This window comes from Bombina bombina, chromosome 2, assembly GCF_027579735.1.
Source record: "Bombina bombina isolate aBomBom1 chromosome 2, aBomBom1.pri, whole genome shotgun sequence".
Classification (NCBI taxonomy): domain Eukaryota; kingdom Metazoa; phylum Chordata; class Amphibia; order Anura; family Bombinatoridae; genus Bombina; species Bombina bombina.
The window spans coordinates 828,727,956-828,753,246 of record NC_069500.1 but is presented as its reverse complement, the minus strand read 5'-3'; the positions used below and the strand labels follow the sequence as shown (position 1 = coordinate 828,753,246).

The window sequence follows — 25,291 nt, the reverse complement described above, 5'->3', positions numbered from 1 at the left end:
GGCTTGAACCAGAGTATCTATCACTGAATTTGAAAACCCACGCTTGGAAAAAAATCAAGCGTTCAATTTCCAAGCAGTCAGCTGCAGAGCGACTAGATTTGGATGATCGAATGGACCTTGTACTAGAAGATCCTGTCTCAAAGGTAGCTTCCATGGTGGAGCCGATGACATATTCACCAGGTCTGCATACCAAGTCCTGCGCGGCCACGCAGGAGCTATCAGAATCACTGAGGCCTTCTCCTGTTTGATCCTGGCTACGAGCCTGGGAAGGAGAGGGAGCGGTGGAAACGCATAAGCTAGGTTGAACGACCAAGGCGCCACTAATGCATCCACTAGAGTCGCCTTGGGATCCCTGGATCTGGACCCGTAGCAATGAACCTTGAAGTTCTGACGAGACGCCATCAGATCCATGTCTGGAATGCCCCATAATTGAGTCAACTGGGCAAAAACCTCCGGGTGGAGTTCCCACTCCCCTGGATGGAAAGTCCGACGACTCAGATAATCCGCCTCCCAGTTGACTACTCCTGGGATGTGAATTGCAGATAGATGGCAGGAGTGATCCTCCGCCCATTTGATAATCTTGGATACCTCTCTCATCGCCAAGGAACTCTTTGTTCCTCCCTGATGGTTGATGTTTGCTCCCTGTCATGGACCTGTAGTAAAAGAGAGAACAGAGTAACTAACTCTGGCTTTCTGCAAAGGGGTAGTAAAATGTTAAAAGTAAAGCAAAAAAAAAAAAAAAAAAAAAAGACTACCTTGCCGCCTTTTAACTGCCAACAACCACCACTACTCTTACAAAAGATTGACATGGACACAGCTAGACCCCAATCCTTGCTTGCAGGGAAGAGTACCCATAAAAACAGAATTTATGCTTACCTGATAAATTACTTTCTCCAACGGTGTGTCCGGTCCACGGCGTCATCCATTACTTGTGGGATATTCTCCTCCCCTACAGGGAATGGCAAAGAGCCCAGCAAAGCTGGTCACATGATCCCTCCTAGGCTCCGCCCACCCCAGTCATTCGACCGACGTACAGGAGGAAATATGCATAGGAGAAACCATATGATACCGTGGTGACTGTAGTTAGAGAAAATAATTCATCAGACCGGATTAAAAAAACCAGGGCGGGCCGTGGACCGGACACACCGTTGGAGAAAGTAATTTATCAGGTAAGCATAAATTCTGTTTTCTCCAACATAGGTGTGTCCGGTCCACGGCGTCATCCTTACTTGTGGGAACCAATACCAAAGCTTTAGGACACGGATGAAGGGAGGGAGCAAATCAGGTCACCTAAATGGAAGGCACCACGGCTTGCAAAACCTTTCTCCCAAAAATAGCCTCCGAAGAAGCAAAAGTATCAAATTTGTAAAATTTGGCAAAAGTGTGCAGTGAAGACCAAGTCGCTGCCTTACATATCTGGTCAACAGAAGCCTCGTTCTTGAAGGCCCATGTGGAAGCCACAGCCCTAGTGGAGTGAGCTGTGATTCTTTCAGGAGGCTGCCGTCCGGCAGTCTCATAAACCAAACGGATAATGCTTTTAAGCCAAAAAGAAAGAGAGGTAGAAGTTGCTTTTTGACCTCTCCTTTTACCAGAATAAACAACAAACAAAGAAGAAGTTTGTCTGAAATCTTTAGTGGCCTCTAAATAGAATTTTAGAGCACGGACTACGTCCAAATTGTGTAACAAACGTTCCTTCTTTGAAACTGGATTCGGGCACAAAGAAGGTACAACTATCTCCTGGTTAATATTCTTGTTGGAAACAACTTTCGGAAGAAAACCAGGCTTAGTACGCAAAACCACCTTATCTGCATGGAACACCAGATAGGGCGGAGAACACTGCAGAGCAGATAACTCAGAAACTCTTCTAGCAGAAGAAATTGCAACCAAAAACAAAACTTTCCAAGATAATAACTTAATATCTACGGAATGTAAAGGTTCAAACGGAACCCCTTGAAGAACTGAAAGAACTAGATTAAGACTCCAGGGAGGAGTCAAAGGTCTGTAAACAGGCTTGATTTTAACCAGAGCCTGAACAAACGCTTGAACGTCTGGCACAGCTGCCAGCCTTTTGTGAAGTAAAACAGATAACGCAGAAATCTGTCCCTTCAGAGAACTTGCAGATAATCCCTTCTCCAAACCCTCTTGTAGAAAGGATAAAATCCTAGGAATTTTTATCTTGTTCCATGGAAATCCTTTAGATTCACACCAATAGATATATTTTTTCCATATCTTATGGTAAATTTTTCTAGTTACAGGCTTTCTAGCCTGAATCAGAGTATCTATTACAGAATCTGAAAACCCACGCTTTGATAAAATCAAGCGTTCAATCTCCAAGCAGTCAGTTGGAGAGAAACCAGATTCGGATGTTCGAATGGACCTTGAACAAGAAGGTCCTGTCTCAAAGGTAGCTTCCATGGTGGAGCCGATGACATATTCACCAGGTCTGCATACCAAGTCCTGCGTGGCCACGCAGGAGCTATCAAGATCACCGAAGCCCTCTCCTGGATGATCCTGGCTACCAGCCTGGGAATGAGAGGAAACGGTGGGAAAACATAAGCTAGGTTGAAGGTCCAAGGTGCTACTAGTGCATCTACTAGAGTCGCCTTGGGATCCCTGGATCTGGACCCGTAACAAGGAACCTTGAAGTTCTGACGAGACGCCATCAGATCCATGTCTGGAATGCCCCATAATTGAGTTATTTGGGCAAAGATTTCCGGGTGGAGTTCCCACTCCCCCGGATGGAATGTCTGACGACTCAGAAAATCCGCTTCCCAATTTTCCACTCCTGGGATGTGGATTGCAGACAAGTGGCAGGAGTGATCCTCCGCCCATTGAATTATCTTGGTCACTTCCTCCATCGCCAGGGAACTCCTTGTTCCCCCCTGATGGTTGATATATGCAACTGTCGTCATGTTGTCTGATTGAAACCTTATGAATTTGGCCTTTGCTAGATGAGGCCAAGCTTTGAGAGCATTGAATATTGCTCTCAGTTCCAGAATGTTTATCGGGAGAAGAGATTCTTCCCGAGACCATAGACCCTGAGCTTTCAGGGGTTCCCAGACCGCGCCCCAGCCCACCAGACTGGCGTCGGTCGTGACAATGACCCACTCTGGTCTGCGGAAGCTCATTCCCTGTGACAGGTTGTCCAGGATTAGCCACCAACGGAGTGAATCTCTGGTCTTTTGATCTACTTGAATCGTCGGAGACAAGTCTGTATAATCCCCATTCCACTGTCTGAGCATGCACAGTTGTAATGGTCTTAGATGAATTCGTGCAAAAGGAACTATGTCCATTGCTGCAACCATCAATCCTATTACTTCCATGCACTGCGCTATGGAAGGACGAAGAACAGAATGAAGAACTTGACAAGAGCTTAGAAGTTTTGATTTTCTGACCTCTGTCAGAAAAATTCTCATTTCTAAGGAGTCTATTATTGTTCCCAAGAAGGGAACTCTTGTTGACGGGGAAAGAGAACTTTTTTCTATGTTTACTTTCCATCCGTGAGATCTGAGAAAGGCTAGGACGATGTCCGTATGAGCCTTTGCTTTTGACAGAGATGACGCTTGAATCAGGATGTCGTCCAAGTACGGTACTACTGCAATGCCCCTTGGTCTTAGAACCGCTAGAAGGGACCCTAGTACCTTTGTGAAAATTCTCGGAGCAGTGGCTAATCCGAAAGGAAGTGCCACAAACTGGTAATGCTTGTCCAGAAAAGCGAACCTTAGGAACTGATGATGTTCCTTGTGGATAGGAATATGGAGGTACGCATCATTTAAATCCACAGTGGTCATAAATTGACCTTCCTGGATGGTAGGAAGGATCGTTCGAATGGTTTCCATTTTGAATGATGGAACCCTGAGAAATTTGTTTAGGATCTTGAGATCTAGAATTGGTCTGAACGTTCCCTCTTTTTTGGGAACTATGAACAGGTTGGAGTAAAATCCCATCCCTTGTTCTCTTATTGGAACTGGATGAATTACTCCCATCCTTAACAGGTCTTCTACACAATGTAAGAATGCCTGTCTTTTTATTTGGTTTGAAGATAATTGAGACCTGTGGAACCTTCCCCTTGGGGGTAGTTCCTTGAATTCCAGGAGATAACCTTGAGAAACTATTTCTAGTGCCCAAGGATCCTGAACATCTCTTGCCCAGGCCTGAGCAAAGAGAGAAAGTCTGCCCCCCACCAGATCCGGTCCCGGATCGGGGGCCATCCCTTCATGCCGATTTGGTAGCAGTGGCAGGCTTCTTGGCCTGCTTACCCTTGTTCCAGCCTTGCATCGGTCTCCAGGCTGGTTTGGGTTGAGAAGTATTACCCTCTTGCTTAGAGGATGTAGAAGTAGAGGCTGGTCCATTTCTGCGAAAGGGACGAAAATTAGGCTTATTTCTAGCCTTAAAAGACCTATCCTGAGGAAGGGCGTGGCCCTTTCCTCCGGTGATGTCTGAAATAATCTCTTTCAAATCAGGACCAAACAGTGTTTTGCCCTTGAAAGGGATGTTAAGCAATTTTGTCTTGGAAGACACATCCGCTGACCAAGACTTTAGCCAGAGCGCTCTGCGCGCCACGATAGCAAACCCTGAATTTTTCGCCGCTAATCTCGCTAATTGCAAAGCGGCATCTAGAATAAAAGAGTTAGCCAATTTAAGTGCATGAACTCTGTCCATAATCTCCTCATACGAAGATTCCTTATCGAGCGACTTTTCTAGTTCTTCGAACCAGAAACACGCTGCCGTAGTGACAGGAACAATGCATGAAATTGGTTGAAGAAGGTAACCTTGCTGAACAAACATTCTTTTAAGCAAACCCTCTAATTTTTTATCCATAGGATCTTTAAAAGCACAACTATCTTCTATGGGAATAGTAGTGCGTTTGTTTAGAGTAGAGACCGCCCCCTCGACCTTAGGGACTGTCTGCCATAAGTCCTTTCTGGGGTCGACTATAGGAAATAATTTCTTAAATATAGGGGGAGGCACAAAAGGTATGCCGGGCCTTTCCCATTCCTTGTTTACTATGTCCGCCACCCGCTTGGGTATAGGAAAAACATCGGGGGGCACCGGAACCTCTAGGAACTTGTCCATCTTACATAATTTCTCTGGAATGACCAAATTGTCACAATCATCCAGAGTAGATAATACCTCCTTAAGCAGTGCGCGGAGATGTTCTAATTTAAATTTAAATGTTACAACATCAGGTTCAGCTTGTTGAGAAATTTTCCCTGAATCTGAAATTTCTCCCTCAGACAAAACCTCCCTCCTGGCCCCTTCAGATTGGTGTGAGGGTATGTCAGAAGCGTTATCATCAGCGTCCTCTTGCTCTTCAGTGTTTAAAACAGAGCAATCGCGCTTTCTTTGATAAGTAGGCATTTTAGATAAAATATTTGCAATAGAATTATCCATAACAGCCGTTAATTGTTGCATAGTAATAAGTATTGGCGCACTAGATGTACTAGGGGCCTCTTGTGTGGGCAAAACTGGTGTAGACACAGAAGGGGGTGATGCAGTACCATGCTTACTCCCCTCATCTGAAGAATCATCTTGGGCACTATTATTATCTGTGGCATCATTGTCCCTACTTTGTTTGGACACCATGTCACAATTATCACATATATTTAAATGGGGAGACACATTGGCTTTCATACATATAGAACATCGTTTATCTGATGGTTCAGACATGTTAAACAGGCTTAAACTTGTCAACAAAGCACAAAAAACGTTTTAAAATAAAACCGTTACTGTCACTTTAAATTTTAAACAGAACACACTTTATTACTGAATATGCGAAAAAGTATGAAGCAATTGTTCAAAATTCACCAAAATTTCACCACAGTGTCTTAAAGCCTTAAAAGTATTGCACACCAAATTTGAAAGCTTTAACCCTTAAAATAACGGAACCGGAGCCGTTTTTACATTTAACCCCTATACAGTCCCTGGTATCTGCTTTGCTGAGACCCAACCAAGCCCAGAGGGGAATACGATACCAAATGACGCCTTGAATAAGCTTTTTCAGTGGATCTGAGCTCCTCACACATGCATCTGCATGCCTTGCTTCTCAAAAACAACTGCGCATTAGTGGCGCGAAAATGAGGCTCTGCCTATGACTAGAAAAGGCCCTCAGTGAAAAAGGTGTCCAATACAGTGCCTGCCGTTTTTTTAATAAAATTCCCAAGATTAAAATAACTCTCCAAAGTTATAAACCATTAAATATGCTTATAAAGAAATCGTTTTGGCCCAGAAAAATGTCTACCAGTCTTTAAAGCCCTTGTGAAGCCCTTTTATTCTTATATTGAAAATTAAGAAAATGGCTTACCGGATCCCATAGGGAAAATGACAGCTTCCAGCATTACCAAGTCTTGTTAGAAATGTGTCATACCTCAAGCAGCCAAAGTCTGCTCACTGTTTCCCCCAACTGAAGTTAATTCCTCTCAACAGTCCTGTGTGGAAACAGCCATCGATTTTAGTAACGGTTGCTAAAATCATTTTCCTCTTACAAACAGAAATCTTCATCTCTTTTCTGTTTCAGAGTAAATAGTACATACCAGCACTATTTTAAAATAAACTCTTGATAGAAGAATAAAAACTACATTTAAACACCAAAAAACTCTGAGCCATCTCCATGGAGATGTTGCCTGTGCAACGGCAAAGAGAATGACTGGGGTGGGCGGAGCCTAGGAGGGATCATGTGACCAGCTTTGCTGGGCTCTTTGCCATTTCCTGTTGGGGAAGAGAATATCCCACAAGTAAGGATGACGCCGTGGACCGGACACACCTATGTTGGAGAAATAGCCTCCGAAGAAGCATAAGTATCAAATTTGTAGAATCTGGCCAAAGTGTGCATTTGATGATCTTGGATACCTCTCTCATCGCCAAGGAACTCTTTGTTCCTCCCTGATGGTTGATGTAAGCTACAGTCGTTATGTTGTCTGACTGGAATCTTATGAATCCGGCCTTCGCTAGTTGAGGCCAAGCCCGGAGAGCATTGAATAGCGCTCTCAGTTCCAGGATGTTGATCGGGAGAAGAGACTCTTCCCGAGACCATAGACCCTGAGCTTTCAGGGAATCCCAGACCGCGCCCCAGCCTAATAGACTGGCGTCGGTCATGACAATGACCCACTCTGGTCTGCGGAAACTCATTCCCTGAGACAGGTGATCCTGGGTCAACCACCAACGGAGTGAGTCTCTGGTCAACTTGAATCTGTGGAGACAAGTCTGCATAGTCCCCATTCCACTGATTGAGCATGCACAGTTGTAATGGTCTTAGATGAATTCGAGCAAAAGGAACTATGTCCATTGCTGCAACCACCAATCCTACTACTTCCATGCACTGAGCTATGGAAGGCTGCAGAATAGAGTGAAGAACTTGACAAGCGTTTAGAAGCTTTGACTTTCTGACATCTGTCAGGAAGATCTTCATTTCTAAAGAATCTATTATTGTTCCCAAAAGGGAACTCTTGTTGATGGAGACAAGGAACTCTTTTCTACGTTCACCTTCCACCCGTGAGATCTGAGAAAGGCTAGAACAATGTCTGTATGAGCCTTTGCCTTGGAAACAGACGACGCTTGAATTAGAATGTCGTCTAGATAAGGTGCCACTGCAATGCCCCTCGGTCTTAGAACCGTCAGAAGGGACCCTAGCACCTTTGTGAAAATTCTGGGAGCAGTGGCTAACCCGAATGAAAGAGCCACGAACTGATAATGTTTGTCCAGAAAGGCGAACCTTAGGAACTGATGAGGATGATCTTTGTGGATAGGAATATGTAGGTACGCATCCTTTAAATCCACGGTAGTCATCTATTGACCCTCCTGGATTGTAATGGTTTCCATCTTGAACGATGGAACTCTGAGAAATTTGTTTAGAATCTTTAAATCCAGAATTGGTCTGAAAGTTCCTTCTTTTTTGGGAACTACAAACAGGTTTGAGTAAAACCCCTGACCTTGTTCCACAGATGGAACTGAGTGTATCACTCCCACTTTACTATGGCTCCTACGCAGTGTAAGAATGCCTGTCTCTTCATCTGGTCTGAAGATAAGCGAGACATGTGGAACCTTCCCTTTGGAGGAAGTTCCTTTCTAGAAGATATCCCAAAGAGACTATTCTAGTGTCTAGGGATCCGGAACATCTCTTGCCCAAGCCTGAGCAAAAAGAGAGAGAGAGTCTGCCCCCTACTAGATCCGGTCCCGGATCGGGGCTACCCCTTCATGCTGTCTTGGTAGCAGCAGCAGGCTTTTTGGCCTGTTTACCCTAGTTCCAACCTTGCAATGTTTTCCATGCTGGTTTAGGTTGGGAAGTGTTGCCTTCTTGTCTGGAGGCCGCAGAGTTAGGAATTTGTCCGTTCCTGAAGATTTGTTCTTAGCCTTAAAAGGCCTATCCTGTTGAAGGACATGTCCCTTTCCACCAGTAATGTCAGAAATAATCTCTTTCAATTCCGGCCAGAATAGGGTCTTATCCTTGAAAGGAATATTAAGCAATTTATTCTTGGACGACACATTCGCCGACCAGGATTTTAGCCAAAGCGCTCTGCGCGCCACTATAGCAAACCCTGCACTTTTCGCCGCTAACTTAGAAATAGCAAAGCAGCATCCAAAATAAGTGCGTGAATTCTGTCCACGACTTCATCATATGGAGTCTCCCTTTGAAGCGAATTTTCCAGTTCCTCGAACCCAAATGCGCTGCGGTAGTGACAGGAATAATGCACGAGATTGGTTGAATAAGGAAGACATGCTGAATAAATTGTTTTTTAACAGTCCTTCTAATCTTTTATTCATAGGATCTTTGAAAGCGCAACTGTCCTCAATAGGAATAGTTGTGCGCTTAGCTAACATTGAAACCGCCCCCTCAACCTTAGGAACCGTTTGCCATGTGTCCTATCTGGGGTCGACAATGGGGAACATTTTCTTGAATATGGGAGGTGGAACAAAAAGGTATACCTGGCTTTTCCCACTCCTTAGTCACTATGTCCGCCACCCACTTGGGTATCGGAAAGGCATCAGCGTGCACTGGAACCTCTAAGAATTTTTCCATCTTGCACAATTTCTCTGGCATTACCAGAGAATCACAATCATCTAGAGTAGTTAGGACCTCCTTAAGCAGGGCGCGGAGGTGTTCTAACTTAAATTTAAAAATCACTATATTAGTGTCTGCCTGCTGAGAAACTTTTCCTGAATCAGAAACTTCCCCTTCAGACAGGCCCTCTCTCACTGCTATACTCAGATTGATGTGAGGGAACAACTGATAAATTGTCCTCAGCGCTAACCTGCTCATCTTCTGTATTTAAAAACTGAGCAATCACGCTTTCTAGAATAGGATGGCAGTTTGGATAATAGATTTGCGAAAGAATTATCCATCACTGCAGTTAATTGCTGCATAGTAACCAGCATTGGCGCGCTAGCTGTACTAGATATCGCCTGCGCAGGCAAAACTGGTATTGACACAGAAGGAGGGGATGATAAACTATCCCCACTACCTTCACATGAAGAATCATCCTGGGCAATCTTATTAAATGTGACAGTACTGTCCTTACTTTGTTTGGACGCTATGACACAATTTACACAAAACATTAATAGAGGGAACCACCTCGGCTTCCATACATACACAGCATAAGCTATCTGAAGGTACAGACATGTTAGACAGAATATGGCAGGCTAATAATGCAATAAAAACGTTTTTAAAGAAAAGCGTTACTGTCTCTTTAAATAATAAACAAGCACACTTTATTTCTGAAAGTTTGAAAAACTATGAAGGCAATGTCTTAGTGCCTTGAAAGTATTGCACACCAAGTTTCAAGACTTTAACCCTTAAAATGAGCAAACCGGAGCTATTTGTTCAAATAAACAATTTTAACACACAACAATCACTGCCACAGCCTTGCTGCGGCTTTTTACCTTCCCTTAAAGTGATCCAGCACTGAAATAAACCTTCCTGAGTCTGTTTTCTTTTACCCACAGGACCCTCAAATGAAGCTGCATGCACTGCCAAGTAAATAAACTGCGCAATTGAGGCGCGAAAACAGGGCCTCCATCTGCATTACCAGAGTGAAGGAACTTTCTGACTGAAGTAGTAGTCTAACTAGATGCCAGGCGAAAAAAAACGTTCCCAAAAGTGCTTTTATAACACACAAAAAACACTCTAAATGTCCAATAAATCTGATAAAAACCAATTGATTTAACCCACAATAGTGTCAACCATTATAGAGCCCATTTATAAGCCTTAATCTGTTATGAATCTAAGAAAATGGCTTACCGATCCCCAAGAGGGAAAATGACAGTCTTCTAGCATTACACAGTCTTGCTAGAAAACAGGGATAGGCACAGACAAAGGCTGTGGCGGACATTTTCCAAAGTAAAGACCTTAGTGAAGGACACCAAAGTACATTTGAAATTAAAAACATTATTTTATAGTGCTGGGTGTTATACTGATGCAGATACCACTGACCCTATAACCAGCCCTCCTCTGGCTATACCCATGAGCCAGTGTCACTACTGTGACATTATTTAGTGCTGGGTGTTATACTGATGCAGATACCACTGATCCTATAACCAGCCCTCCTCTGGCTATACCCATGAGCCAGTGTCACTACCGTGTCATTATATAGTGCTGGGTGTTATTATACTGATGCAGATACCACTGATCCTATAACCAGCCCTCCTCTGGCTATACCCATGTGCCAGTGTCACTACTGTGTCATTATATAGTGCTGGGTATTATATTGATGCAGATACTATTGATTCTATAACCAGCCCTCCTCTGGCTCACTACTGTGTCATTATATAGTGCTGGGTGTTATACTGATGCAGATACCACTGATCCTATAACCAGCCCTCCTCTGGCTATACCTTTGTGCCATTTTCACTACTGTGTCATTATATAGTGCTGGGTATTATATTGATGCAGATACTATTGATTCTATAACCAGCCCTCCTCTGGCTCACTACTGTGTCATTATATTGTGCTGGGTGTTATACTGATGCAGATACCACTGATCCTATAACCAGCCCTCCTCTGGCTATACCTATGTGCCATTTTCACTACTGTGTCATTATATAGTGCTGGGTGCTATTATACTGATGCAGATACCACTGACCCTATAACCAGCCCTCCTCTGGCTATACCCATAAACCAGTGTCACTACTGTGTCATTATATAGTGCTGGATGTTATTATACTGATGCAGATACCACTGACCCTATAACCAGCCCTCGTCTGGCTATACCCATGAGCCAGTGTCACTACTGTGTCATTATATAGTGCTTGGTGTTATTATACTGATGCAGATACCACTGACCCTATAACCAGCCCTCTTCTGGCTATACCAATATGCCAGTGTCACTACTGTGTCATTATATAGCGCTGGATGTTATTATAATTATACTTATGCAGATACCACTGATCCTATAATCAGCCCTTATCTGGCTATAAGCATGTGCCAGTGTCACTACTGTGTCATTATATAGTGCTGGGTGTTATTATACTGATGCAGATACCACTGATCCTATAACCAGCCCTCCTCTGGCTATACCCATGAGCCAGTGTCACTACTGTGACATTATATAGCGCTGGGTGTCATTATACTGATGCAGATACCACTGACCCTATAACCAGCCCTCCTCTGGCTATACCCATGATCCAGTGTCACTACTGTGTCATTATATAGTGTTGGGTGTTATTATACTGATGCAGATACCACTTATCCTATAACTAGCCCTCCTCTGGCTATACCCATGAACCAGTGTCACTACTGTGTCATTATATAGTGCTGGGTGTTATTATACTGATGCAGATACCACTTATCCTATAACTAGCCCTCCTCTGGCTATACCCATGAACCAGTGTCACTACTGTGTCATTATATAGTGCTGGGTGTTATTATACTGATGCAGATACCACTGACCCTATAACCAGCCCTCCTCTGGCTATACCCATGAGCCAGTGTCACTACTGTGTCAATATATAGTGCTGGGTGTTATTATACTGATGCAGATACCACTGATCCTATAACCAGCCCTCCTCTGGCTATACCAATATGCCAGTGTCACTACTGTGTCATTATATAGTGCTGGGTGTTATTATACTGATGCAGATACCACTGATCCTATAACTAGCCCTTGTCTGGCTATAGGCATGTGCCAGTGTCCCTACTGTGTCTTTGTATAAAGCTGGGTGTTATTATACAGATGCAGATACACATCTAGTATTTCACTCCGGCTTTATTTATTCCATAACTTATAACCCAATATCCCTAGCAGTCTCTTGACAAGCCACTAACTTTATTCACACTACATAATTTTTTTTTATTCCTATTCTTTAATCGGAAAGAAAAGATATACTAAGGTTGTAGCAGACACTGCAAGGGCTAGTCATGGACACCAGTGTCCGTGTACGGACACCTTGCCTATCCCTGTTAGAAATATGACTAATCGTACCTGAAGCAGACTGAAGTTCTCTAGGCTCAACAGTCCTGCGTGGGAACAGCAATTGATTTTAGTTGCTGCTGCTAAAATCATACTCCTCTTTTAACAGAAATCTTCATTTTCGGTTGTAGAGTAAATAGTACAAACCGGCACTATTTTAAAATAACAAACTCTTGATAGAAGAAATAAAAAACTACAACTAACACCACAAACTCCTCACCATCCCCGTGAAGATGCTACTTGTTCAGAGCGGCAAGGAGAATGACTGGGGGGGCGGAGCCAGAGGGGGGACTATATGGACAGCTCTTGCTGTGTGCTCTCCTTGCCATTCCCTGTAGGGGAGGAGAATATCCCACAAGTAATGGATGACGCCGTGGACCGGACACACCAATGTTGGAGAAAGGATTAAATATCGTCATACACCAACCACAATTGACAGAGGCAAAGAGAATGATTGGGATTACGGCTAAGGGAAGTTACACTTAAATGGACAGTATACTGTAAAATAGTTTTCCCTTAATGTGTTTACAATTGCTTTTTTTACCAACTAAAAATGTATGAAAACAAGCTTTTTAAGGTTTATTTGTGTATATTAAAGCTCTTATTTTGTGTTTTGAAGCCACAACCTAATAAAATGGGTTGAGCTTGTAGGTATATTCAGACCTCATTACTGTATCACATTGTGTACATATACATGTTTCTTTATCTTATATCTGTCCATATAACAATCACCAGTACTTGGAGAGAACAATGGAAAATCAACATTTTATTACCTTATATCTTCTATATCCCACTGGGAGTGTAATTTCTGCTGGCTGTGTTTACAAAGCTTATCTATAGCTTGGACCTGCGGCCAAAAACTTTCAGAATAGGTGGGGATACCACATGCTAAATCAACCATTTCAAATGCCAATATAAGGGTAAAGGAGTTACCTGTAAACAATTTAATACACTCCAGCAGGTTAAGTGGATCATTGGGAACAAATTAAAGGGGAGACATTTTTTGAGTAAACTGTACCTTTAAAGCAGAGCTTTCCAAACTTTTCATGTTGGTGACACACTTTTTAGACCTACATCATTTCGCGACACGGTAATTAATTCAGTTGTACTATCAAAAAACAGAATTTATGTTTACCTGATAAATTACTTTCTCCAACGGTGTGTCCGGTCCACGGCGTCATCCTTACTTGTGGGGATATTCTCTTCCCCAACAGGAAATGGCAAAGAGCCCAGCAAAGCTGGTCACATGATCCCTCCCAGGCTCCGCCTACCCCAGTCATTCGACCGACGTTAAGGAGGAATATTTGCATAGGAGAAACCATATGATACCGTGGTGACTGTAGTTAAAGAAAATAAATTATCAGACCTGATTAAAAAACCAGGGCGGGCCGTGGACCGGACACACCGTTGGAGAAAGTAATTTATCAGGTAAACATAAATTCTGTTTTCTCCAACATAGGTGTGTCCGGTCCACGGCGTCATCCTTACTTGTGGGAACCAATACCAAAGCTTTAGGACACGGATGAAGGGAGGGAGCAAATCAGGTCACCTAAATGGAAGGCACCACGGCTTGCAAAACCTTTCTCCCAAAAACAGCCTCAGAAGAAGCAAAAGTATCAAACTTGTAAAATTTGGTAAAAGTGTGCAGTGAAGACCAAGTCGCTGCCCTACATATCTGATCAACAGAAGACTCGTTCTTGAAGGCCCATGTGGAAGCCACAGCCCTAGTGGAATGAGCTGTGATTCTTTCAGGAGGCTGCCGTCCGGCAGTCTCGTAAGCCAATCTGATGATGCTTTTAATCCAAAAAGAGAGAGAGGTAGAAGTTGCTTTTTGACCTCTCCTTTTACCAGAATAAACAACAAACAAGGAAGATGTTTGTCTAAAATCCTTTGTAGCATCTAAATAGAATTTTAGAGCGCGAACAACATCCAAATTGTGCAACAAACGTTCCTTCTTCGAAACTGGTTTCGGACACAAAGAAGGCACGACTATCTCCTGGTTAATGTTTTTGTTAGAAACAACTTTTGGAAGAAAACCAGGTTTAGTACGTAAAACCACCTTATCTGCATGGAACACCAGATAAGGAGGAGAACACTGCAGAGCAGATAATTCTGAAACTCTTCTAGCAGAAGAAATTGCAACCAAAAACAAAACTTTCCAAGATAATAACTTAATATCAACGGAATGTAAGGGTTCAAACGGAACCCCCTGAAGAACTAAGTTGAGACTCCAAGGAGGAGTCAAAGGTTTGTAAACAGGCTTGATTCTAACCAGAGCCTGAACAAAGGCTTGAACATCTGGCACAGCTGCCAGCTTTTTGTGAAGTAACACAGACAAGGCAGAAATCTGTCCCTTCAAGGAACTTGCAGATAATCCTTTCTCCAATCCTTCTTGGAGAAAGGATAGAATCTTAGGAATCTTTACCTTGTCCCAGGGGAATCCTTTAGATTCACACCAACAGATATATTTTTTCCATATTTTGTGGTAAATTTTTCTAGTTACAGGCTTTCTGGCCTGAACAAGAGTATCAATAACAGAATCTGAGAACCCTCGTTTTGATAAAATCAAGCGTTCAATCTCCAAGCAGTCAGCTGGAGTGAGACCAGATTCGGATGTTCGAACGGACCTTGAACAAGAAGGTCTCGTCTCAAAGGTAGCTTCCATGGTGGAGCCGATGACATATTCACCAGATCTGCATACCAAGTCCTGCATGGCCACGCAGGAGCTATCAAGATCACCGACGCCCTCTCCTGATGGATCCTGGCTACCAGCCTGGGGATGAGAGGAAACGGCGGGAATACATAAGCTAGTTTGAAGGTCCAAGGTGCTACTAGTGCATCTACTAGAGTCGCCTTGGGATCCCTGGATCTGGACCCGTAGCAAGGAACCTTGAAGTTCTGACGAGAGGCCATCAGATCCATGTCTGGAATGCCCCACAGTTGAGTGATTTGGGCAAAGATTTCCGGATGGAGTTCCCACTCCCCCGGATGCAATGTCTGACGACTCAGAAAATCCGCTTCCCAATTTTCCACTCCTGGGATGTGGATTGCAGACAGGTGGCAGGAGCGAGTCTCCGCCCATTGAATGATTTTGGTCACTTCTTCCATCGCCAGGGAACTCCTTGTTCCCCGCTGATGGTTGATGTACGCAACAGTCGTCATGTTGTCTGATTGAAACCGTATGAACTTGGCCTTCGCTAGCTGAGGCCAAGCCTTGAGAGCATTGAATATCGCTCTCAGTTCCAGAATATTTATCGGTAGAAGAGATTCTTCCCGAGACCAAAGACCCTGAGCTTTCAGGGATCCCCAGACCGCGCCCCAGCCCATCAGACTGGCGTCGGTCGTGACAATGACCCACTCTGGTCTGCGGAAGGTCATCCCTTGTGACAGGTTGTCCAGGGACAGCCACCAACGGAGTGAGTCTCTGGTCCTCTGATTTACTTGTATCTTCGGAGACAAGTCTGTATAGTCCCCATTCCACTGACTGAGCATGCACAGTTGTAATGGTCTTAGATGAATGCGCGCAAAAGGAACTATGTCCATTGCCGCTACCATCAAACCTATTACTTCCATGCACTGCGCTATGGAAGGAAGAGGAACGGAATGAAGTGTCCGACAAGAGTTTAGAAGTTTTGTTTTTCTGGCCTCTGTCAGAAAAATCCTCATTTCTAAGGAGTCTATTATTGTTCCCAAGAAGGGAACCCTTGTCGACGGAGATAGAGAACTCTTTTCCACGTTCACTTTCCATCCGTGAGATCTGAGAAAGGCCAGGACTATGTCCGTGTGAGCCTTTGCTTGAGGAAGGGACGACGCTTGAATCAGAATGTCGTCCAAGTAAGGTACTACTGCAATGCCCCTTGGTCTTAGCACCGCTAGAAGGGACCCTAGTACCTTTGTGAAAATCCTTGGAGCAGTGGCTAATCCGAAAGGAAGCGCCACAAACTGGTAATGCTTGTCCAGGAATGCGAACCTTAGGAACCGATGATGTTCCTTGTGGATAGGAATATGTAGATACGCATCCTTTAAATCCACCGTGGTCATGAATTGACCTTCCTGGATGGAAGGAAGAATTGTTCGAATGGTTTCCATCTTGAACGATGGAACCTTGTTTAAGATCTTGAGATCTAAGATTGGTCTGAACGTTCCCTCTTTTTTGGGAACTATGAACAGATTGGAGTAGAACCCCATCCCTTGTTCTCCTAATGGAACAGGATGAATCACTCCCATTTTTAGCAGGTCTTCTACACAATGTAAGAATGCCTGTCTTTTTATGTGGTCTGAAGACAATTGAGACCTGTGGAACCTCCCCCTTGGGGGAAGCCCCTTGAATTCCAGAAGATAACCTTGGGAGACTATTTCTAGTGCCCAAGGATCCAGAACATCTCTTGCCCAAGCCTGAGCGAAGAGAGAGAGTCTGCCCCCCACCAGATCCGGTCCCGGATCGGGGGCCAACATTTCATGCTGTCTTGGTAGCAGTGGCAGGTTTCTTGGCCTGCTTTCCCTTGTTCCAGCCTTGCATTGGTCTCCAGGCTGGCTTGGCTTGAGAAGTATTACCCTCTTGTTTAGAGGACGTAGCACTAGGGGCTGGTCCGGTTCTACGAAAGGGACGAAAATTAGGTTTATTTTTGGCCTTGAAAGACCTATCCTGAGGAAGGGCGTGGCCCATACCCCCAGTGATATCAGAGATAATCTCTTTCAAGTCAGGGCCAAACAGCGTTTTCCCCTTGAAAGGAATGTTAAGTAGTTTGTTCTTGGAAGACGCATCCGCTGACCAAGATTTCAACCAAAGCGCTCTGCGCGCCACAATAGCAAACCCAGAATTTTTCGCCGCTAACCTAGCCAATTGCAAAGTGGCGTCTAGGGTGAAAGAATTAGCCAATTTGAGAGCACTGATTCTGTCCATAATCTCCTCATAAGGAGGAGAATCACTATCGATCGCCTTAACTAGTTCGTCGAACCAGAAACACGCGGCTGTAGTGACAGGGACAATGCATGAAATTGGTTGTAGAAGGTAACCTTGCTGAACAAACATCTTTTTAAGCAAACCTAATTTTTTATCCATAGGATCTTTGAAAGCACAACTATCTTCTATGGGTATAGTGGTGCGTTTGTTTAAAGTAGAAACCGCTCCCTCGACCTTGGGGACTGTCTGCCATAAGTCCTTTCTGGGGTCGACCATAGGAAACAATTTTTTAAATATGGGGGGAGGGACGAAAGGTATACCGGGCCTTTCCCATTCTTTATTTACAATGTCCGCCACCCGCTTGGGTATAGGAAAAGCTTCTGGGAGCCCCGGGACCTCTAGGAACTTGTCCATTTTACATAGTTTCTCTGGGATGATCAAATTCTCACAATCATCCAGAGTGGATAATACCTCCTTAAGCAGAGCGCGGAGATGTTCCAACTTAAATTTAAATGTAATCACATCGGGTTCAGCTTGTTGAGAAATTTTCCCTGAATCTGAAATTTCTCCCTCAGACAAAACCTCCCTGGCCCCCTCAGACTGGTGTAGGGGCATTTCAGAACCATTATCATCAGCGTCCTCATGCTCTTCAGTATCTAAAACAGAGCAGTCGCGCTTACGCTGATAAGTGGGCATTTTGGCTAAAATGTTTTTGATAGAATTATCCATTACAGCCGTTAATTGTTGCATAGTAAGGAGTATTGGCGCGCTAGATGTACTAGGGGCCTCCTGAGTGGGCAAGACTCGTGTAGACGAAGGAGGGAATGATGCAGTACCATGCTTACTCCCCTCACTTGAGGAATCATCTTGGGCATCATTTTCAGTGTCACATAAATCACATTTATTTAAATGAGAAGGAACCCTGGCTTCCCCACATTCAGAACACAGTCTATCTGGTAGTTCAGACATGTTAAACAGGCATAAACTTGATAACAAAGTACAAAAAACGTTTTAAAATAAAACCGTTACTGTCACTTTAAATTTTAAACTGAACACACTTTATTACTGCAATTGCAAAAAAGTATGAAGGAATTGTTCAAAATTCACCAAAATTTCACCACAGTGTCTCAAAGCCTTAAAAGTATTGCACACCAAATTTGGAAGCTTTAACCCTTAAAATAACGGAACCGGAGCCGTTTTTAACTTTAACCCCTTTACAGTCCCTGGTATCTGCTTTGCTGAGACCCAACCAAGCCCAAAGGGGAATACGATACCAAATGATGCCTTCAGAAAGTCTTTTCTATGTATCAGAGCTCCTCACACATGCGACTGCATGTCATGCCTCTCAAAAACAAGTGCGCAATACCGGCGCGAAAATGAGGCTCTGCCTATGATTAGGGAAAGCCCCTAAAGAATAAGGTGTCTAAAACAGTGCCTGCCGATATTATTTTACCAAAATACCCAGATTAAATGATTCCTCAAGGCTAAATATGTGTAATATATGAATCGATTTAGCCCAGAAAAAGTCTACAGTCATAATAAGCCCTTGTGAAGCCCTTATTTACTTTCTGAATAAACATGGCTTACCGGATCCCATAGGGAAAATGACAGCTTCCAGCATTACTTCGTCTTGTTAGAATGTGTCATACCTCAAGCAGCAAAAGACTGCTCACTGTTCCCCCAACTGAAGTTAATTCCTCTCAACAGTCCTGTGTGGAACAGCCATGGATTTTAGTAACGGTTGCTAAAATCATTTTCCTCTTACAAACAGAAATCTTCATCTCTTTTCTGTTTCAGAGTAAATAGTACATACCAGCACTATTTTAAAATAACAAACTCTTGATTGAATAATAAAAACTACAGTTAAACACTAAAAAACTCTAAGCCATCTCCGTGGAGATGTTGCCTGTACAACGGCAAAGAGAATGACTGGGGTAGGCGGAGCCTGGGAGGGATCATGTGACCAGCTTTGCTGGGCTCTTTGCCATTTCCTGTTGGGGGAAGAGAATATCCCCACAAGTAAGGATGACGCCGTGGACCGGACACACCTATGTTGGAGAAAGGAGGTTAAACTAACTTGTTTTAAAATATACGGACACATACATAAATTATATAATATGTATTTACAAGTAACAGTATGTATGTGCAAGAATTAAAAAAAAAAAACAACACCAATAGCTACTTACTATTTTAATGGGATTTATGAGGTTGATGGGATGAACACAATTTCTGAATATTTGGTGGAATATTAGATAAAGATACTCACATTTCATCATCAAGCATTTTTAAGCTTCCACTTCCTATTCATATATCAGGAGCAGGAACAGCAATGCACTACTGGGAGCTAGCTGCAAAAAAAACCTCTGACTTCAGCTCAGCGTTTAAACTGCCGCCCTCAGAGCTCCGTGAGCCCTACTGACTACTGCCCGCGCTGCAAACACACTGCTGTCCCACTCACTGACTACACATGCAGTCACAAGCCAATTAAGGAGACTACACGTGCAGTCAGGAACCAATGTGCCGCCAAAGCCACCAATGGGAATAGTTTCAGTTCCCACTGAGCTGCGCCAATTGGTTAAGATCTGTGACCCACTAGGTATCAATCGTGTCAACCATGTGATATGCATAGCAGGCCGGCGGAAAGTCAGAAACCAAAAAAAATTTGAAAACAAAATTAATTTTTTTTAAAATATTGTGCTGAAGCAGGGACACACCTACACACTGCTGCCGACACACTAGTGTGTCCCGACACACAGTTTGGAAAGCACTGCTTTAAAGGGACACTGTAGTCAAAAAAAAATAAGCATGGATCAAAAGAAAGTACTATAATAAACACATTTATAATGCCCTTCATGCTTTTAAAAAGTACAGTTTAAAAGAAAATTATCACCAAATTTTTAACCATTTCCAAACCCACTCACTCTGTATCTGACAGCGTTGTCAAATCCGGATTGACAACCGTGGTTGGAAGATGGCGACTTTTTTCTGATCTGCGCACGCGCAAGTTAGTGGGACGTCACTGAATACGTCACTGTATTCATTTTGGTTGTGGATGCGGTAGACCCGCTAGTACTTTGGGTGTAAGTTCCGATTCATCCGGAACAATTACGCATGCGCAAGAATTTAAATGCGCATGCACAATATTACGACAAAACATAATTATATGCAAAAACTAAGTATCTGATTGGCTAATAGTTTGGGACATGTACTGACCATATCGGAGGGCTGGATTACGTGATATCACCAGCAAATATTAAAAATACATTTTATGGCGTTATGCAGCTTCATTTATGGATAAAAGTAGGTCACTTTTATATTGTTTAGATTTGTGTTTGGAAATGTGGGGTCCGTTTTAAATGAAAATTGAATGTTAGTATTCCTTTAACAGCTTTGCTGCTGGCCAGGAGTTGAATATTCCACTAATAATTGGAATGACGTTGTGGACTCTCCATGTTCTAAGAAAGAAAGCTTTATTTAGTAGCACTTTATATTTCTGAACAGTAACAACTTACCAGCTCATTTGCGTGTTTGGACCAGGCGAGATTGCAGACTTGAGAGCCAGTGTCAATGCACTGTAGGGGCTGACCAGTTAGGGTATTCCAGAAACGTATACACCGGTCAGCAGTGCCTCCTCCTGAGGCCAGCAGGCCATGTTGGTGAGGAGACCAGGCAATGGCCTTTACTGCTGCAAGATGCTCTGTGTACTGCTGAACTGGACTCAAACTTGAGTGGTTCCAAACTAAGAGCTGAAGAGAGAAATCAAGGTGTTAATGATGGGTTGGGAGGGGGAAATCAAGCAGCTGGGAAATCACACTACAGTGATATACAATCTACCTTGTTGTCATTTCCTCCAGACGCAAGGAGCTGATGGTCCGTTGACCATTTGAGGCCACAAACCTCCTGTCTGTGACCTTGCAACCTCCTCTCAGACTGTATCGGTGGCGTCCGGATGTCCCTTTGTAAAATCATCCGATCCCTGCTCCCAGAGGATAGCTGGTCTGCATTCCATGCAAGGGCACCTGTGAGTGGGGGGCATGAAGCATTATAACACTGCCAGGTGTTGAGATATTAAAGGCTTTACCACATTCTAACTAAATGTTGGCACTTAGGTACAACAAACGTTTAGAGGAACAGAGAGCTGGGCTTACCTACTCGTGCTGTATGCCCCTCTAATGTGGACAATTTCTTCCCAGCTGATGCATCCCATATCTGAACATAACCTTTGTGTGTCCCCACAGCTACCAAGTTCCCCTGCAAAGGAGTTAGTCATCTTAAGGATATTTGTATAAAAGCTATACACACACATTTTTGCATTCACAGATAAATATTTTTACTCTGCATCAATGATATAGGTCTGCACTCACACAACGGTAAAAGAGAGAGACCCCACATCACAAGCTCAGTATTTTTTACAAATTTTTCTTGATCGTAGCTTGAAGAAAGAAAGCCCATTTACCAAGTAGGGTAAAGGGACACTCAAGTCAAAATTAAAACTTTCATGATTCAGATATAGCGGGCAATTTTAAACAACTTTCCTATTTACTTCCATTAACAAAATGTGCAGTGTCTTTATATTTACACTTTTTGAGTCTCATTTCCTACTGAGCATGTGCAAGAATTCACAGAATATACGTATATGCATTTGTGATTGGCTGATGGCTGTCACTTGATACAGGAGTGGAATAGACATAACTTTAAAATTAGTCAGAAAAAAAAAAAATATCTGAAACTCAGCTGAAGTTTAGACCAAGTGTTATTGCATTGTCTTTATCGTGTCTTTGCCGATTATGCAAATCTACTGTATTTACTGGTCCTTTGAGACACCAAATTTTTCCTTTCATGATTCAGACAGAGTACACTTTTATACATCTTTCCATTTTACTTCAGTTATCTAATTTGCTTCATTCACTTTGTATCTTTTGTTGAAGGAGCAGCATTGCACTGAGAGCTAACTTAACACATCTAGAGAGCCAACAACAAAATACAATGCAAAGCATACCTAGGTAGGCTCAGGAGCAGCAAAGGATACGAAGAAAATGAAGCAAAATTAGAAACTTGAAGTAAATTGGAAAGTGGTGTAAAATTGCATGCTCTATCTAAATCATAAGAAATGCATTTTTAATTCACTGTCCCTTTAATTAACTGCTACTTTGATAAAAAGTAGTACATTCCGATTTTCTGAAATAGGAGTCCCCTCTTGCAAGGTGATTGGGCACACTTGTTTAAGACTGCAAATTACTGGGCACTCACCCTCTCAGACCAGCCAACCGATGTAACAGAATCCCCTTCCACAGAAAGGTCACAAAGCCTAGTTACCTGCGGGCAAAGATAGAATAAAGTAGCTGCACAGATTTATGCACCCCCCCCCCCCCGTTTTAATCCATGCATTCATCTCACCTGGCTGGTGCAGGCACTCCACAAGTACACACAGGTTCCCAGACCCACACTCAGCACATTGAGTGACGACCAGTCAACTAGATTGAGGTAAAAATCATCCTGCAGCTCAGGAGCATCCAGGACCTTGAAAGGAATTTTAGAAATTTTGCGTGTAGGCTTCCTGGGAGAGCGCAGCAGTTTCTGGCTAAAAGGGAGAGAGGAAGAGTAAGGTTAATAGATAAAAAAAAATATGGTCAAAATAGAGACAGAAGAGATCATTTATACCTCACCTCTTGTTACTAACAGGGGACAAAGAGTAGGGAGACACCTCGTTTCCATCATCTGGACTTGCTCGTTTAGAACTGAGAGAATACTACAGAAAAAAAACACAAATGAAAATGATGGATTTTGTAGAATAGCTAAAAAAAATTGTTTCAAACTGGAGCACATCCAAGATGCATTATGCATCACTATTAAGTCTCCAAGTACATGTGATCAATAGAATTTAAAATAAAATAAATAGGCAAACATAGTTAGGATGTACCAGTAGTTAAGTTAAAGGGATATGAAACCCATCATTTTTATATTTCCGCGTTAGAGCATGAGATTTTAAACAACTTTCTAATTTACTATTATCACATTTTCCTCGGTATCTTGGTATCTTTTGTTGAAAAGCAGGGATTTAATGCTTCGAAGCCGGCCCACTTCTGGAGCTCTATATGGCAGCAGTTTTGCAAGAGCACTAGATGACAGCACTATGTCCTGACATGTAATACTCCAGATGCCTACCTAGGTATCTCTTCAACACAGAATACCATGGGAACAAAGCAAATTTGATAATAGAAGTAAATTGGAAACTTTAAATAAAAAAATAAAATATTATCTTCTGTCTGAATATGAAAATAAAAAGTTTGGGTTTCATATCCCTTTAAGACAATGTCAAAAAATGTACCATTACTTTAACTCAAAATTAAATGGCTAACATGGAAACTAGAAGGACTGAGTTGTGTCCGTTTTTACCAATTAAAATAGGATATTGACATTTAAAATGGAGTACCGTAAACAGGCTCTTTTTCTCAGGTGTTGAAGGCTGCAACCGTCTGTCTTCTGTCTGGGGGTCCTGCACCTTCTCAATTCCGGCACCTAGGAGCTCGTTTTTAAGCAGTGCAGAGTAAGCCAGGCCATCTGTGAGTGGTGAGAAGAAAGTACAGGAGATAATTTAAACAAACACTTTTTGCCCACTCCTACCAAAACATTCAAGTTAACCCCTAGACGCCGTTAAGACGTTCCATAATGTCTTAAAAACACTTGGATTATAAATCATCATTAGGACGGTGTGGAACGTCCTACCTTATTTGGCATCCTGCACCCTCCGCCTTTTAGTCAATGGGAAATCCAACTGGGGGGCATGATTAGCATCTTAGGCAGCCCCCCAATGATCTGATCCCAGCCTTGAAATCAAGTGATAGCATCAACGTTTTTCAAGCAAGTATTAACGATCGGAACTTTGTCCCGATATTTAAAGGGACATGAAAGTGACATTTTTTTCCACTTTCATGATTCAGATAGAGGATATCATTTTAAATAACTTTCAAATGTATTTCAAGCATCTACATTTGTTTAGTACTCTTTGTATCCTTTGCTGAAAAGTATACCTAGGTAGGCTAAGAAGCTGCCGATTGGTGGTTGCACATATGTGCATCTTTTCATTGGCTTTCAGCTAACTCCCAGTAGTGCTTTGCTGGTTTTTCATCAAACAAACAAGAAAATGAAGCAAATTAGATAATAGAAGTTCATTGGAAAGTTGTTTAAAAATTGTATTTTGGGTTTCATGTCCCTTTAAAACAACACTTGCCTCCGGCATGAAGGGCATAAACTGTCACAATATTGCATAATTTTTATTTACAAATAAAGCCTATTGGGGTGCCTCTATCCACCAATAAAGCAACTGGACGTTGGCTTATCGCCATGTAAGAAATGAGTGGTTAAGAACCAGTAGTAGTTAAAGGGACATTATACACTCATTTTTTCTTTGCATAAATGTTTTGTAGATGATCTATTTATATAGTCCATAGGTTGTTTTTTTTTTTTTTTTTAAATGTATAGTTTTGCTTATTTTTAATTAACATTGCTCTGATTTTCAGACTCCTAACCAAGCCCCAAAGTTTTACTTGAATACCGTCAGCTACCTTCTCCAGCTTGCTCCTGTTTGTGTAAAGTGTCTTTTCATATGCAAAAGAAGGGGGAGGGGGGAGTGTCTCATTTCCCACTTGCAGTGGGCTTTCCAGCTACCTTTTCAACAGAGCTAAACTGAGCTTCTAAGTACATTTTAAAACCGTTTTATACTGGATTTTTAGATCAGTATCTGTGCATCTTATTCTTTATAGTAGTGTATTACATGCAGTTATATGAAAATGAGTCTATACTGTCCCTTTAACTATTTCTCAACGCAAAAAAAATATCTATTTTATAAGCATGAGATACATTTTTAGAATGTAATGTCCCTTTAATGAAAAGCAATTAGAAAGGAGGGTGGCAGATATGTTCGTAAAAAAGGGACATACAAGTGCAAAGGGAAAACGCTTGAATATGTTATAATCAAGCAAACAGT

The 25,291-nt window shown here is 42.6% G+C and overlaps 1 protein-coding gene across 3 annotated transcripts in view; it reads right to left on the bottom strand.

The window, feature by feature from the left end:
• Positions 1-25,291, bottom strand: part of FZR1 (fizzy and cell division cycle 20 related 1) — an 81,120-nt gene that overhangs the window by 16,756 nt on the left and 39,073 nt on the right. For all 3 annotated transcript variants that reach the window (XM_053703112.1, XM_053703111.1, XM_053703113.1), the window contains 7 exons: positions 23,738-23,865; positions 22,971-23,053; positions 22,702-22,885; positions 22,555-22,620; positions 21,453-21,555; positions 21,139-21,323; positions 20,817-21,050 (listed from right to left, as the gene is read on the bottom strand). In XM_053703112.1, the coding sequence (XP_053559087.1) occupies positions 20,817-21,050; positions 21,139-21,323; positions 21,453-21,555; positions 22,555-22,620; positions 22,702-22,885; positions 22,971-23,053; positions 23,738-23,865 (983 nt within the window). The remainder of the gene's footprint in view (positions 1-20,816; positions 21,051-21,138; positions 21,324-21,452; positions 21,556-22,554; positions 22,621-22,701; positions 22,886-22,970; positions 23,054-23,737; positions 23,866-25,291) is intronic.